At 36.7% G+C, this 17,862-nt stretch overlaps 1 protein-coding gene across 1 annotated transcript in view; it reads left to right on the top strand.

Moving 5' to 3' along the window:
- The first annotated feature begins 10,632 nt into the window (after positions 1–10,632).
- LOC134741751 (cholecystokinin receptor type A-like) overlaps positions 10,633–17,862 on the top strand; it is a 31,499-nt gene continuing 24,269 nt past the window's right edge. The window contains exons 1-2 of the mRNA XM_063674645.1: positions 10,633–10,896; positions 16,648–16,762. Of these exons, the coding sequence (XP_063530715.1) occupies positions 10,633–10,896; positions 16,648–16,762 (379 nt within the window). The remainder of the gene's footprint in view (positions 10,897–16,647; positions 16,763–17,862) is intronic.

The following is a 17,862-nucleotide window of genomic DNA, read 5'->3' on the forward strand; positions in this document are numbered from 1 at the left end:
AAAGTGACTATGTGTCTTGGGAATAGCGGTCATATTACGTAATTAGATTAGTTAAGATGCAAAGAAAAAAAACTGATTGATTTGATTTGTTCCAGCATAGGTGTAATAGATTTGTTTCTGTCATCAAACAAAATAAAAAAATATAAAAAATGGCAAATTTCGTTAACTCGTAGCTAGTAATAAAATTGTAATCTTGTGTTGTATTGTTATGATTGTTATTGTAATTGTACCTATTTGATTTCAAATTCTAAATTGAAAATTGTGCTTGTTATTTTCCAAATTCTAAATTATGCTTGTTATATTTTTAATCGTGCTCGTGGAATATTACTCAATGTTATTGTTAAATTCAACTTTAAATTCAAAATACCTAATTATTGTACTTTTTTTCGGAGCAAAGGAATTTTGTATTAACTATAAGTGGAAACTCTTTTGGCCTATGTTCTTACTATATCTTTTACCTTATTGTATTATTATGTGCTGTATGTTTCCCAAATAAATAAATTAAAATTAAAAATTAAAATTAAAACCATAATAAAATTTGATAGCTCTGGGCCGACCTAGCGTTGTTTTATATTTCATCGACTTATTGTAGGAGTTAAGTGTGACTATGGATGAGGTCTGGATGGCTCAGTTGGCAGAACGCTGGAGTATCGATCCAGATGCCGTTAGTTCAAATCTCACCCAAGGCAGTAATTTTTCCACTTTTGAATTGATAAGAGGAATTTCCTCCACACTGTTTTTAACACAGGCAATTAAAAATATACTCGCGAACATAATATGAAGTGGCTCAAAGTTGACGCATGCGTTGTTCAAAGCCCGCTCGTTCTGCGTAGGTCTCGCTGCCTCAGTTCGCGAACGTCTGTTACGCACCTAATAACTTCCATACCCAAGAGCTTTTCACTAAAAGTTTCGCGACTCCAAAAACAAGTGTTTTGTGTGAAAATTTTAAATTGATTGCGTATTTTAGTGTAATAAATAAGAATAAATGTAGTGTAAAGTTTGTGTATAAAATGTTGAATAAGTTGGTGAACTTGTAAAAGTTTTGAACGAGCATGACTAGCATGAGGATTCTGCATGTGACAAAAAAGTAAGAAAAAAAAAAACTTGTAATCATAATTCGTGATATAAATAGATTTAAATTAAGTTTTTTTATTTACAATCTACTATTTCACCTTTGCAAAAAATGTGCCAATTAAAATACGTAAATTGTTATAATATTTAAAAAACATTTTAATAAACAATTTTTTTTTTACTTTTAGTTTACACGTTCTGTAATTAGCCATTAAAACAAAATAGGACTCTATTTTGAAGATAGCAAGACTGGACACTTAGCCTGCACAATTTTTTTATAGGAACATAAATAGGAAAAAGTTATATTAGAAAGAATGAAAACTATAATACCTTGTATTGTCCCTTTTTTAAATATTTATAGGCAAAAAATATTTGTAATCTTTATTTTTGTATTGATAGCATAGTTAATAGTTATTCTAACAGAAAATGTCCTAATAATTGAATTATAGAAACAGGTGTTCCTTCCATATAATATTGTTTACATAAAATAGGGAAATTTAGGATAAAACAGATCCTGATTTAAACCCTCACGATTTTTACTCATTATTATTCACAACGACGGGACTTAATCGCGTAAAATTAAGTTTTAAATAAAATTTACCTCCAAATTTTACGCGATTAAGTCCCTTCGCGTCGTTGTGAATTATAATAAAACAGATCCTATTAAAATAGAGATGTGAAACGGGAGACAAGCTCAACATTAGATACTACATTATAAGAAAGTTTTACACAGATCAACGTGTTCCCACAGTGAGCTCAATAAGCCTTGTGTTATGGGTATTTACTATTAGGCCAAGCAATAAGAAGGTATAGAGGGAAATGCTAGGAACTCAATTTTTAACTTCGTAGCTTTGTTTGGACTAGTTAGGAGATGAACATATCAAAAGGCCCCGGCCGTAATCCTGGTGCTGGGGGGGGAGAGGGAGGTTTGAAGGTTCCATTTTTCGGTTTTTCGATTATATCTCGGAAACTTTACTATGCGTCTCAGCGACTTGGCCACTTATACAAAATGAAAAGAGATTTAATTTGTTACAAGTTTTATTCAGTCAAGTTTTTCGATATCTTGTATAGTTTTTGAGATATCCGCTCTTGAAGGTTTATTTAGGGCTCTCATTTTTCTCTTGATTATCTACATCAGTAAAGCTGCTAGGCCGGGTTTGGTAATTTCGTATAAATCGGGGGTGCTGAAGCTGAATTCATTTATGGTACCCTAGACAGGGTAAGTGGGTATATACAAATACCTAAGCTGTGCGTGCAGTTATGTACACTTAGGGTCTGTTGCACCAAACTGTTTACATAATCGTTAAAGAGTTCGCTAAGTTTTATTGTATGGAATGTTTTATAGTAAACCGCCGCGGCGCGCCGGGTGACGTTGATCAGTCTGTCAAGTGCGGATGGTGCAACTGGCACTTAATGTACATAGTATAAGTATAGTTAATGTTTGGGCGATATATGTATTGCTATGGTTATGCTAAATGTTGTAATGGAAAATCATTTATGCAGTTTGCTTCTTTGAGTGCTAAATCGCATAGTTAAAGGGAAAAGGAATATAAAAAACCGTTTATTTCCAAATTAGATTCCAGCAAGCTGGAAAACGTTTTAATACTTTCGTTTGGTCCTAAATGCGTGTAATCAGAGTTTGCTCCATCCCTGGAAATGTGCATAAATTTTGAGAGCCTTAGGAGATTTTTTTTTCCTTTGATTGCCTAACCACTCGAAGTAGAAGGAACCCACCATCAATTACAATTGCAGTACATCAGGGGAAATAATTTGTGTAGTTTTGTAAATAGGGATGTTGACAAATAATTTTTATTCATGTTTTAATAAAAAAATCGACTTAATTAGTTTAGTGTTTAAATATAGCGCAAAAACGCTCCAAGCTGTCACGTGATCTTGATTATTATTTACAACGACGGGACTTAATCGCGTAAAATAAGTATTAAACCCACCTCCGACGTTTCGAGGACGGCGTTGTCCCCGTGGTCTCGGAGAAGACTGGCTAAAGTTGACATCAACATCTTCTAGGCGCGCGAGTTTTTCGAACTACCCGCACTTGGTCTTGTTTATTAACTTGAACGTTTTGCGCACTAGGGATGTTACCGGGTCGACACACAACACTCACAATATTCGATTTTTCAACTTTCGATATTTGGTTTCGCTTACACTTACTAATGACTGGGTTCCATGTGGATGAGATCTTAAAACCTTCGTCTCGATTGAAATTTCTATGTTTCTTGATTTCAATGGCTTCACGGATTTTTCTACTATAAAACCCACGATCTGTAGAAAGTATTCTAGGGTTGTGAAGCTCAATCCAGTGGTTTGGCCCTGACTCTAGTAAATGCTCAGCAACAGCAGACTTGTTCACCTGACGGTTCTTGACAGCTGCGATATGTTCCTTAACTCGCTCCGCAATGGTACGTTTCGTTTCCCCGATGTAGGAACTACCACAACTGCAATCGATCTTATAAACGCCAGGTGACTGGAACGGGATAACGTCCTTCGGTGACCTCAGGTTTCCTGCAATTTTGGATAAAGGAGTGTATACCGTCTTTATAGAGTACCTCTCAAGTACTGTGCCAACCTTATCCGTTATTCCTTTCACATAAGGTAAAAATGCCGGTTGCCTGGAGACATCAGGACGCTTCACTCTTGCTTTTCGTCTGGGTTGCCACTTTCTCACCTTATACCCGTTCCACCTAAGTACCTCCTGAATATGCGACATCTCGCTCTTTAAATATTCAGGGTCACACAGATCTTGTGCTCTGTTCACCAGCGAGCTGACAACTGATTGTAAGTGTCGGGGATGGTGGTGAGAAAAAGCGCTCAAATACCTATCCGTGTGAGTTGGTTGGTGCGTGTTGTAAATAATAATGAGTAAAAATCGTGAAAGTTTAAATCACGTGATCTTGATGACGTAACGAAGTTATAAACAAACTGCTGTCAGTGCCACCTCTGGCACTGACCTGGTGGTCCCCACCACCAGGTTTGACAACTTGTCTGTGCGTGTTTTTAACAACGTGACGTCACGCGCTCCGATTTGCGTTTGCAGTTACGTGATGCTGGGCATTATTTTAAATACTTTTAAATTATTTTTAATTAATTTATTACGCATATTTACACTTACAAAATATGATTTTCAGCATTCTAATATTCCCTGCTATGGTAAAAATATATATTATATTATATATTCCCGATTCATGTCAACATCCCTATTGGTACAATTATACCTCGTGGTGTCCAGGGGTGTGCTGAGGGTGTAGGGGGAGGGACACCCCCCACCCTTGTTAAAGTAAATACCATTAAGCTCCTTAAGTATTAATCGTAGAGTAAAAATAATCATTACCTAATTTGTAGAAAATTTTGTCCGAAGTAATTTTAATGCTGTTCGTGAACTAAAAGTGGCGGCCATTTTTTACAAACTTTGACTACAAATTAATATTAAGGTACCTTTCGGATCCTCAGATATCCATTTTTATCATGGTCAGAACTAATTTTAGGTCGGACGTACCGTTTTCGATAATCTACAAGCAACAAACTGAAAAAGAGCAAAATTTTATGCACACCTGGGAACAAAATCGGATTACACGCATTTAAGACCAAATGAAGGTATTAAAATGATTTCCAGCTTGCTGGGAATTAATTCTTCAAAAAAATCTAATTTCATTGGCATTGATTGATATTTTATCTCAGTTATATCTAAAACATTCAGAGACATGAAATTGTTTCGCCAACTTGAACATTAAGATCTAGAAAAAAAAATCACGACACCAGGATCGTAATGGCTCTCTTTGTAAACTTCAAAAACTAATAAGAAATTTGCATTTTATCCACATGTGTGCCAACCTCATAGCTGTAGACCATATTCTGAGACTCTCTCCTCACTTTGCCCAAGGTCTCCAGGTCTCCACTCTATCAGCCTCTTGCACCATGCGCCGTCTTTACGGGCCACATGCCCAGCCCATTTGCACTTCAGTTTCGCCATTTGTCCCGTTACATAAGTGGCTTTACTGTGTTCTTGAAGCCACTTAATTGTTTTTCTGTCCCTAAGTGAGATTCCTACCATTCTTCTCTCCATCGCTCTTTAGGTTACTTGTAATCTGTGCAAGATTTATTTTGTAGACCCAAGTTTCCGCTCCGTAAGTAAGTACTGGTAGGAGTAGGACATACTGGTCAAATATGCGAGCCTTTTGTAGTGCTCTGAAGTTCATTTTAAAAGCTAATTTTTAAGTTTTAAGTTGGAGTACGCTGCCCATGCTAGTCTCTGGCTGTCGCGCTTTCTCATGCCCTGGTTTTCCTTACCCATGACAATTTCATGTTGTAGATACACATACTTACTGACTCTTTCAACTACAACTTGACTTACAGTAATTTCATTGTTTACGCTCATTGTTTCTGCGACACTAGTATAACTGCTAAGTGTATAAAATTGTTGGAATATCCAAAACTGAGCCTTGCAGAATGAATAAAAATAGTTCATTGTTTGCAAAAAAAATTCATCATTAAAATTACACCAAAAGGGTAGAAAAAATAAAATTATGTGTTAAAGAAAAACCCTTCAGTTTCACTAAAGTATATTTTTTTATTCCGTAGACTAAAATGACATTTCATGTGTGGCTAGTTTTTTACGTCTTATAAATATAAATATAAATATAAGACGTAAAAACTAGCCACACATGAAATGTCATTTTAAATAAATAAATAAATAATAATAAATATTATAGGGACATTCTTACACAAATTGGCTAAGTCCCACGGTAAGCTCAAGAAGGCTTGTGTTGTGGGTACTCAGACAACGATATATATAATACTTATACAAATACTTAAATACATAGAAAACATCCATGACTCAGGAACAAATATATGCATGTGTTCATCACACAAATAAATGACCTTACCGGGATTCGAACCCAGGACCATCGGCTTCACAGGCAGGGTCACTACCCACTAGGCCAGACCGGTCGTCTCTACGGAATAAAAAAATAGACTATATACAAACCAACTGTGTAAACGCAAATAGTATGGACGGTATAGAAAGGACGACAATCACTACTGGCACAACTATTGCAAAAGTGACCAGCTTTCAGCTGTAAATAATAGTTCCTAATCTCTCCGGTAGCCCTAGTTATGTATAGGCTCTGGGACATGAGTATAACATGAACCATATAAGGCAACAAATAACCCGACCAAATTACGTAGGTTGTTTTTGGCAGTATTTCGGTGTATGGTGGCGCCGCCTAATTACTGTTTTTTGATGGACACTTTTCATACATAGAGATTTGGCTCCTTTATATAGTCTCTATGGCAAACAGGTTGAAATACCAGCAAAAAAAACGCTAGTAAAGTGTTCAATATTTTTAGGGTTCCGTACCAAAAAGGTACAAAAGTAACCCTTCTGGTGCGAATCTGTCCGTCTGTCTGTCTGTCTGTCTGTCTGTCTGTCTGTCACATTGCTAAATATCTCAAGAACTACTGAAGCTATCGATTTGAAATTTGGAATAGTTATGAACAGCGCTAACCTTAACACATTGGAAGTGTATTTTTTATTTTTTTATTAATTATGAAAAATGCCCAATATAAAGAGGGGGCAAAAAGTCTACTTACTAGGTCGAGTGGGATATCATTTGAAAGAGCTCGAATTAAACATTACAAAACAAGTTTTTATTTGTTTTTCATAGTGAAAAAAAATTGACTTATGAAGGAAAATATTAAAAAAATACTATCCCCCCCCCCTTGTCTCCGAAGTTTACTAACGAAAATTTTTGAATTTTTTACGTAATAATAGCATTATCATAAATATTACAGGAAAAATATAATCACACTATCTTAAAAACTTTTTTTTTTATTAAAAAAAAAACCTTTTCTGATTTTATTTGCAATTTAAGCCCATTTGCGGGCGTTTGTTATACTTGAAATGTCTATGAGATTAAACTAAAAATACCTTCTTTCAAATAAAACAAAAATTGTTGAAATCAGTTCACATGATAAAGAATTAAGTATCCTTGAAAGACCAACATACATACAGGTCGCGCAAATTAGTTAGCCAATTTGCTGATAGATGGTGCTGTACACAATTACGCTTAGTATACTTAGTCAAGTCTTTTGTGATTTTATTTACATGAGAATATTCAAAGTTTGTACGGAACCCTCGGTGCGCGAGTTAAACGAACATTTGACCGGTTTTTAGTAGGTACTTGACTTGCCTTCCCATAATCCAGTCAGTGTCGGAAGGTCTTTTAGGGCGGGTTGCACCAAACCGCTTGCTAACGTAAGCACATTTCGCTAAATTTGAACGCTTACGTGAGGGTCTTATAGACAGCTAAACCAAATGCGTTGCACCAACTGTAAGCTGCGGAGCCGAGTGTAGTGACCGTGCTTCGTCACGCGAGGGCGGAAGGGCTGCTCTTCCGCAGCGCCGGAGCTACCCACATCCAACAGCTTCACCCTTCGCCCCGGCCAAGCCAGACGGCTTGCCAGAAAAGTGGGTTAAGTTAGGTTAGAACTGCGACCTCATGAAAACAAACTGTTGCTAGAAAAGTGGGTTAGGTTAGGTTAGAACTGCGACCCTACGAAAACAAAATATACAGTTGGTAACCCTTAGGTTGGGAAATGATGAATTTTTAGGTTGAATTGCCACATGGTCATTCGGCGAAGTGAAATTATGAAAAAATGTAGTCTCAATTGCGAAATATTCGGCAAATTAATTTCTGCCAAAAAATATTCGGCCTAAATATTCTTGTAAGTATGCAAAACTTTTATATGCCATAAGAATGCTTGTAGTAGTTTATGCTTAATAGCGAATTATGCAATCATACATTATTACAAATAAAATTATACGAAATGAAACAGATAACAGGTCTGAATTCGGACATTAATTTTATGACAAAAGATACTTCGATAAATAAAAATTATGCGTAGAGTACCTATGCAAAACTTTTTTTAAATTCTGAGCGGATGCGGCCTTAAGAGGCCGGTGTCGATTTTAGTCGCAAAAATGTAAAATTGATAGATTTAGTCCGTGAATTTTTACACCTTTTGTTACCTAATTTAATAACAAGTACTGGTTTCTATTAGCACGTCTTCTTATCTTACCTTTTATCAGATCAGTTTTTTGAAAACAGACTCACTAAATTAGTAATGTTTGCTTTTCTGATGGACGTTTAGGTAAACGCGCGTAAAGCACTGATTTTGTCGCTCTTATTTGTAAATTTCGTAAAGTTTGGACTGCTAAACATGGTGTTACGGTTCAAAATCGTAACTTGGAACCAATCTCGTTTCGACACTCCTGGCGACATCTAGCAGCGAGATTATGAATAGTGTTGAGTAGATTAAAACGATAGTCGGGTCGAAGGCGTTTAACGCCATCTGTCGGGGTCTGATAACACCTTCGCATAAACCTGGCAACATTTACTGCAAGGCGTGTTCTCAGATGCTTCGATACATTATTTAAGGTCTTGTTCTGGGAGTATAATTGAAAATAGCGCACACGGATTATTTTCCCATATATTCCATCGTCTTTCTCAAATTATTTTAGACTCATAGTTTGTCAATTGTTTGTTGTTGGTTTTAGTCTGTCTCATTTCAAACATAGACAGAGAGAATCATGCCGTCTTTGTCTTGCACTAGTACTGGCGTCCGAAGGAAAGGGATGAATGATTTTTCCAGTTGTCACTGACTGACAGATTGGTTTGACCGACTATAACGATAATTTCGATGGCTGAGTGTGAGTTTTTTTTTTGTCCTCTTGATATGGCAACTTAAATACGTGGGGACGTGGAGGGGACGCTGCTTCGTCACTTTTCGATTCGGCATGGCGTGAAGAGGGAAACATCGTCGATGGAGAGTCAATTCTGGTCGAGCGAGCAGCTCTAAAATGCAAATACACTGCAGCTTATAACCCGTAGCGAGGTAAGTTTCTTGATGTTTGTTATCGTGAAAGCGCAATTTCTATAGTGCTGATTTGTATTAATTTTTGGTTTCTTTGTTAAAGCATACAACGTGGCAATGGCGTCCTTTCTTTTGAATTCCTTGTGAATGATTTTAACTTGGCTTCGGGTCAACATGTTAGAGGTTGATACCAACAATTTCATCAAGAGTCCGGGTAAGGAACAGTGATTTAATATGGAAAAGTGTAGTTTTTTTCTTTGTCTTTGTGCATACGTGGCAATAATGACCATGGGTACGAAATTTAATCGTTTTCTCATGAGTGGTAGTACTCTATATGTACTCTAGTATGTTACTATGTAGGAGTTTTAATTATTGTCTGGTCTGTTTTCGTGGGAGATAAAATCAAGGTGCACATGGGCATGCGCTTTTGCCAACATGTGTTTCAATGTGTAATTTTGTTTGTAGCTTGAAAGCCGGTCCTTTCCCCGGGTCCTTCCTTTCGCCCCTGCACACCTGGCTTTGTCTTCTGGAACGTGCTGGCGCAGCCTGCCCTTGCAGTATTGTTCTTGTGACTCCATGCTGTTCATCGCGGCTGTGGCGTACCGGTTAGAACGGCTGGCTGGATACGCAACGACGGTCTCGCTGCGTATCATCGCGACTCCTGCCGTCTGCTGCGCGCCACTGGAGCGGCATGTAGCCGCAGTTCTGCTGCCTCTGTAGCAACACGTGTCTCAGGTGTGGTCAACTCTAATTTCTTTTAGTGATCTCTTAAGACTTAAATTAACCTAGCAAGGAACATATAATAGTGGCCTCTTAGATTTGATTTCAAGTGCAAAGTGCTAAGCGTGAAAACAGGACTTCATAGACTTTCTAACGTTTAACGTCTCATTATAGCATAGTTCACCCTAGCATAATTACCATAAGTATGTAAATTCTGTAACAGGCCTACTGCCCGTCATCTATTTATTTAAGGATTGTAATTAAATGTGTAACTGAGCTCAAACAATAGTTTATTTTATCTCATATTAATCTTTTGCACGCTTTATGCGTGCTGGCGCCCAATCTTTCTTTAGCTTCATATATTTTACCTACTAGGAGATATCTTGGAAACTGTCAGACGTGTATTGTGATAGCAGCGTCGAGACCCACAACCCTGAGAGAACCCAAATAGAGTCTATAGCTTAATATACTGGTTACAATGGTAATTTTGTATTACACATATCCTGTACTTGACGTTTATCAGACTACATTTTTATTATTATGACTTTGAAGTAGTGTAAATGAAAGTTAGACGAAATCAATTTTCTCCAGAAATTACTTCAAAACAAGTGACAATTTCTCTGAAAATCGACTTAATTTTAACGTAATTTTGATACATAAACAATCTACAACATTTGCTGAAACTATTCTTATACATCAATTTGTATAATTTACCACCATGATTTTTTGATGATTTTTTAAAAACTGCCCCTTCTCTTCATGCATTACCGGTGACGCACGCTCGCGACCTCATTATTAATAGGCAAGATGAGAAATCGTGCTAATATAAACCAATACTTGTTATTTAGATATTACGTAACAAAACGTGTATAATTTCAACGACTAAATCTATCAATTTTACATTTTTACAATAAAATATATTCCTGTGTTTTTGTCTGCAGATAATTTACAAATATGGAGTCAACAGACCTGACGTACATGTATAACGTCAGCCACCTCTACGAGCGGCCAACCGCCGCAACGGCCTTAGACCTCGTCCACAACGTAACACGCAACGTTACGCGTAACGTCTCGAGCAACGCGTACGAATGGCGCTTCATACTGCCACCGTACATCCTCATTTTCACACTGTCGATATCTGGGAACTGTATTGTGATCGCGACGCTGGCTAATAATAAGAGGATGAGAACGGTCACTGACGTATATTTGCTTAATTTGGTAAGTTTTATTATTAGCTAGTGGCAAAATAAGTTAATAAATAACTACCGAATGAGGCTGGGTTTTTAAAATTCAAGGATAATCTAGGTATTCTGTACAATAATACCTAAAAATTGTTTTACTAGTATTATGTACAACTTTGGGAACAAATCAAATTATTTCATTAAATATTTTGATTTGCATCTATGTGTCAGATGCAAATCAAAATATTTAATGAAATAATCACTGTCAGTTATCCCTTTTCCATAAATATACCCCGCCCACAGCTTTCAATGTTATTACCCAATTTACAACTTCCCACATTATTGTAAAAAAAAACTTGTGATTGGTCAATAAAAGCTTTGATTGGCTAAAATAAAATTCTGTAAGTACTTATGTCAAACCTTACGCGCGACATTTCAATTTTTGGACCATTTTTTTTTCGATTTTATTCTTTTGTCAGGATTTGATAAAAATTGGTAGGTTTGAAAAGCTCCTTACTCTGGTTTAAATAAACACGAAATCCAAATTTTGGACAAAAAAAACTGTATGAATGTTCCCATTGAGTTACGGAATATTCCATAGTTACGTTTTCCGTATTAACACAGTGGAAGATTTTGTAGGACATACAGTGAAATTGCGCTTATGTTGTACAGAATAAGGAACTCTATCTATCCACCAAATTTTATTAAAATCTGAGAAAAATGAAAAAACTACAACAAAATAAATTACACATTTTGTGTTGACAAACTGCGCTCTCTACAGTTCAGTCGCTCGCGGCACAGTAGTCAGACTTAAATAGTTATTATATTACGTTAAAAAAAATGAATTAATGGCGCAACCGATCATGTTCAAAATACCCGTATTGTTCGTGGAAAGTGTAAATTTTAAGCTTTATGTAAATTTTTATATTTTTTTTTATACATAGTTCAAATATTCGAGGGACGCACATTACAATGGACTTTCGAAGTGATTATTTTCACAAGTATTTATTTAGTCAAAAAACTTTTTAAGAAATCTATAAAAAAAAAAAAATATGGGCTCTTAAATTATTTATGTGCCGCACGTTAATTTTTGCTGATTTTTTTTCACATGAAATTTGTCAAGAAAGAGTGTTGCACAAGTATATAAACTCCGAAAATTGTATACTTCTGTATAAACTAATACTGTATAAAACTGTAATAATACCTACTTATACTAGAGTTTAAGAGGATATATTAGCTGAGCCCATTCTAAGGTTTGAGAATTTAAGGTAAATATCTCCCTAGCGTTGACGGCAACTTAATTATAATTAGTGCGATCAGGACAATTGCAGCTTAGGCGAAAAACCTGCGTAAAAATCTCAGAAATAAAGGTTTTGTTCTCGACATTTTTCTCCTCCAAAACTTAACTAATCGTAACAAAATTTTTGGAACAGAATGAGAATGAAATTATCTGTGTCGGGCCGTTTTGATTTTTGCGTTTATTGTTACCGATTTTGTATTCTAGGGGTCTGATTACGGCGCATTTATTTGGCCGTATTTAGCGCACTTTGAAGTGACCTAGTTCGTATAAAAATAAGAATATCAAAAAAGCAAAACATACAGACACATATACTGGTAATATTGAACTCATATAAAAATTACTCATCTAGGGCCAAAATCCAGAGAGGAAAATGTCGAGGACGTTTGTATGGAAAAATGGCCACTAATGTATCCACTTAACTTTGTTATTCTTCGTTTAATTGACCGAAGCGTAGCGAAGGTCTACGGTTTGACTTGCGCATTTTGCTTTTGTATGTCCGGATGTTCTCCTCTACAGGTCGCAATTCTCAACCGATTCTCGTGAAATTTTGTGACCAAATTCTATGATTAAATAGATTTTTTTTGTCGACCCGGTTTTTGGAAATTTTTCAAAATGGCGGAGTCGTGATAGCTCGCGCCCAAACAAATAGTCGTATGGATATCATAACAGTATTTTCTTTTAGAGATATGTTTACAGATTAAACGGCAAAAAATGCAGAAATTTTGTATTGCTGGTTTTGGCGGTATTTAGATGTTTAGTTTTTACTCGAGAAAGAGTAGCTGTATTTCGTCAGCTAATATAAGAACTAGCGTGGCGTGTTTTGCAAACAGTCGTTTTTTTCGTTTGCAACGGGTGGTCCCTGGTTCGATCCCCGGTAATTGTATGCTGCTGCGTAATTGTTTTTTTAATTATTTTATATTTTTCTATTTTCAAAAAATGAAAATAATATAATTGATTGATCAAGCGCGGGCTAAGCGTATTCGTTTCATTTTTACAAGCTTTTATTTAACTAGACCTAAAATTTTCTAGTGTTCTTAACCGCGGAGCCATACATTTATTTAGATTTAAGTGTTTCTCCTTATTCCGAATTTCATATAATTTTATTTACAGTATTTCTCTTAAAATACGTAGATTTTTTTCACTATAAACTTTGAGGTTTAGGTAGTATAGATTCGTTTGTCTGAGCCGGTTTATGGAGCCAATTATTCAATAATATTATTAAAAAATTCAATAAAAAATGAGCAAATTTTGCCCAACGCCTGTCCATGTGAGTTATCATCCATGTTAAACAAGATGGTGAAGCTAAGTTTAATAATAACTAACAAAGATGTCACTTTAACACAGGTGACCTAGCTAAGTAGTGCCTAATTTGCTCGATATGTGGTGACATCGTGAGGTCGAAACGGGCCGATTTTTAGGGTTCCTTATCCAAAGGGTAAAAACGGGACCCTATTACTTACTAAGACTCCTCTGTCCGTCTCTCCGTCTGCATGTCACCAGGCTGTGTCTAATAAACCGTGATAGCTAGACAGTTGAAATTTTCATAAATGATGTATTTCTGTTGCCGCTATAGGAACAAATACTAAAACGTACGGATCCCTCAGTGGGCAAGTCCGACCCGCACTTGTGCGGTTTTTAGAGTTTCGAGCGCTTGATTTCGTGCCCCCTTCAATATATCTCCACTACTAAGCATTACAATACTTTTAGAAATTCAAAAATCAGCCAAGTATACAGGTAGGTTTGGGTCAGTGAGGGCAACTACCAGATCCCGTGCTGCTACGTGAAAATGGTCTTAGAAAACCTTCCCTCAATTTCAAATTAATGAAGATTGGGGTTTACCGATTTTGGAAAAAACATAGGTACCTGTAGGTACCTGTAGGTACCTATGTTTTTTCTGTGGTTTTCTGTGGATGCAAGAAAAAGATCATTTTTGACAAATACCTGCGGCGCCCTTTTTCTCTTACCTACAAGCTTTTCACTGTAGGGTAGGGCAAAGCTCAACATTCAAGTCTTACATACAGGGCGCCTGCTTTACGCTATGAGGTCCCTAAGCGGCCCTATGCGGTCATAACTTTTCCACGCCACGTTTCACGTCAACCACTGCGGCTGTGTCCCTAATAGCCTTTTCCCATGTTTTTTTAATGCCCATCGATCCCATTCCTATCAACTATCAAAAGCTTCTATGGGACCATAAAAAACTTCGCCTAGGAAAGCCACAAATCGAGGAAAACTTTTCCCATACAATTTGTATGAAATGAAAACTTTTATTTTTCACATGCTATTTTTTATCCCAATCGATTCCATTCCTATCCAGTATCAATAGTTTCATAGGGTTCAACTAATGGTAATGTACCTACTAAAAAGCCACAATAATTTTCTAAGCGAAATTTATAAACCTAGAAAATATTATGCTGAAGCGATCAACATCAAAATCAAAGTGATTTGTTAAGATTTAGTTAGTCGAAACCGTTTTCTCCCGAAATGGAAATTGTATGAAAAAAGTACCTATTGTCTGTAGCTATTCTACCCTCTTATTTAAACCATCCTAGACACATCCATCTTAAGCTATGCTCGCGAGGTCTACAGCTCACAGAGCCACTAGTTTAAACCATCCTAGACACATCCATCTTAAGCTATGCTCGCGAGGTCTACAGCTCACAGAGCCACTAGTGTAGGTATTCTAAACTCAATATATTTCTTTAAAAAAATATCCCGCATACATATCAATGTGGTTAAGTAAGGGGACTCACTGAAAATCAGCACTGCGCGGTCAATTTGTAATGAAATGGCTGGCGCAGCATATGCTGAGCCCGTTCCTTTTGTCGCGCATGCAAATTGTTAATGTTATTTTTAATATATTCTGTAATCTTTTTTTTGTGTGGCAAATAAATGTTTTTTTTTTCTATACTTTTTTGATGACAAACTCATATTGGTAGATGGTAGAGCCATACCAGTGTATAGTGACAACTGCAAAGGTAAGTTTGCACTTTAATCATAGCCACTACTTGTATTCGTATTGGTAAAAGTAAGATAAGAGTACTATTCATCGCATCGCATCGCACTACTGTAGAAGAATTTGCTACAGACATGCATCAACATATTGTTAAGTATGTATCCTACTGTCTGCTACAAATATCTTATGTACCTACCTACATTATTTTAATGAAACTAGATAGTAGTTAAGTACACTTGCTGGTATTTCAACCTCTTTGCTTTTAGACAGAAGGTTTATAATTTGTATGGTGTACCAAACACATTATTAAATTTAAAATAAACTTGTCTGCTCTTTTGGTGTCATTTTAATATTGTCATTTTTGCACAGTAGTGGCGGTGGTTATTACACTTCATCGGTAAATCATTCCATTACATTAATTTCTTGCTTAAAATAAATTTTAAGCGATCATTTTATTTTTGTCTCATTATGACGGTCGGTTGACCTTGCTCGGCGCACGTAAAAACAGAGACACATATTAAAGTAAACTACACTCTCGCCTCTAATAAAGGCGCCGAGCGAGATAACTCAAGGGAGACTTCTGCTATAACCATATTTATTAAAATAAAGGCCTTATTTATGGGTTAGGTAGGCTACTCCCTTTCTAAATGTTGACATTCAGTAAATATTATGTTTATTTGGTTATGGAGTATTTTGTATGTAATTAAAAAAGAATGTACCTATTATCTAACACAGTTTAATATGTTTTAACTCTCACTTATTCCTACTTAATATTCTTAAGTGAAGTTAATAGACTAGCACGGCGTAATCTATAATAATGATATTTATATTAATAAAAATAGTAGCATGGCTTGTTTAGCTGTGGCAATAATGATAACATTTATTCAATTATCACTTCATCACCGCCCTGAAGAAAGAAAGGGACTAAGGTCTCCCTCGAGCTATTTTTCTAGACACGTTTTTTGGAAGCGAGAGTGCAGTCTACTTTAGTACATGTCTCTGGTCAAAAGAATTGATTGTATCTGCTCTGACAATCGGCCACGTAGTTAACGCAGTATATAACAGATGGCGCTGTGTTTACAATTACATCAACGTACTTAACATATTGTTGTGTACGTGACCTCTGGTGCCAATATCTACTTTTTAAATAAACTGTAACACAAGGATTGAATCATCAAAGCACAATAAAATAAAATACCATGTAACCGATTCTGATTAAATAACTTGTTTATATCGCTTACTTATATCGGAGTATCGTTTATAATGGCGTAAGCGCCATCGACAATAAGGTCTCTTTTTATAGAAAATACCACATAATTATGACCTTGACAAACGCTTAGGTATGCTGATTGATCCCCGCAGACGCGCGTCACAGAGTAGTGTCATTACGTCACTAGGCAGTTCGCCCGCAAGTATTGGTGCCCATGAGATGCACTGCGAGCTGTGTCAAGGTCGTATCATAACAAGACCAAAACAATAAGAAATTATTAAATTAGAATTGGCCTCCGTATTAACCTTTGAACATTGTTTCGCAGGCTATATCAGACTTCTTGCTGGGAGTCTTCTGTGTTCCATTCACGCTCGTTGGACAGATCTACCGGAGATTTCTTTTCGGACCAGTTCTATGCAAAATAATACCCTTTCTTCAAGGTGAGTTACTCTATATTTGTGTATTTTATTGCTTTGCCCGCGATTTCAACCGCTTGATTTCATTTGCCTCGCGGCCCAAGGATTCCGTAATCACACAAAAATTCATCTTTTGCGGCTTACATAATGGTGTACCTCAATTGGTCCAGTACTTTTGGATCAATTTTACTGTGACAGACATAGACTAGAGTTGTCCCATCTTCCAAGGCACCAGCGTCATACCATCGGGCCTCACTTGCCAGACCTACGGGCTCAAGTACAGCCGAAACTTTGACGCTGACAAAAGCCTTGTAGTAGTGTTCCTAGGCTTTAAGAAACCTGATGTTGCCAGGCTGAAAGTGTTGCTACCCCCACCAGCCCCTTGAATTTCACCTTTACAATTCTCATACATTCGCTGTCGAAAAAATTACACTGTTTTCACGAACTGGACTTCAGTGAATCTAGCTCTACGTACCTAATTGCACTATCTGGTTATTATTTAATATACTTTGTCGTACTGACGGTTTGAATTTTGAGGAATGAGGATCTGAGCCGATACCGGGTGGTGGCGGGATATTTAAATGAATCAAGTAGTAGGTAGTAGTTAAATTGTTGTTTCCAAATTCTAAAATCACTCACAACGTTTGCTTGAAATTAGCCCTCATTACGCATCAAGTATTATTAAAATTTGCCTGTTCGTCCCTAAATTAACTTACGCGCTTCGCTGCTGCCCCCTTTGAAAAAATCAAAATCTTCTGTCACAGATAGACTGTTTAGTTAAAAATACCCTAGAATCCGTCCTCAATGTCCAGCTAGGCGAGCAGTCTTGGATCCAAGGTTCCCTTTCCATTCGTTATGGTGGGTTAGGGATCCGCAAAATTTACAGTGTGGCGTTACCAGCTTTTTTGTCGTCAGCCCAATAGCTCATCCAGTCTCATAGGGAAAATCCTGCGAACAAACTGTGAGGCTGCTGGCTTGGCTGACGCCAAAAATGCTTAGTCCATCGCTTGCCCTGGTCAAAATTTTCCCGAACACCCTATTCTCAAAGAAGCTGGGACGACATTGCGTGCAAACTGATCGTAACCTCCCTTCTAGACCAATCTGACACTAAGGGACGAGCCAGA

Source organism: Cydia strobilella, chromosome 5 (genome assembly GCF_947568885.1).
Source record: "Cydia strobilella chromosome 5, ilCydStro3.1, whole genome shotgun sequence".
NCBI lineage: Eukaryota > Metazoa > Arthropoda > Insecta > Lepidoptera > Tortricidae > Cydia > Cydia strobilella.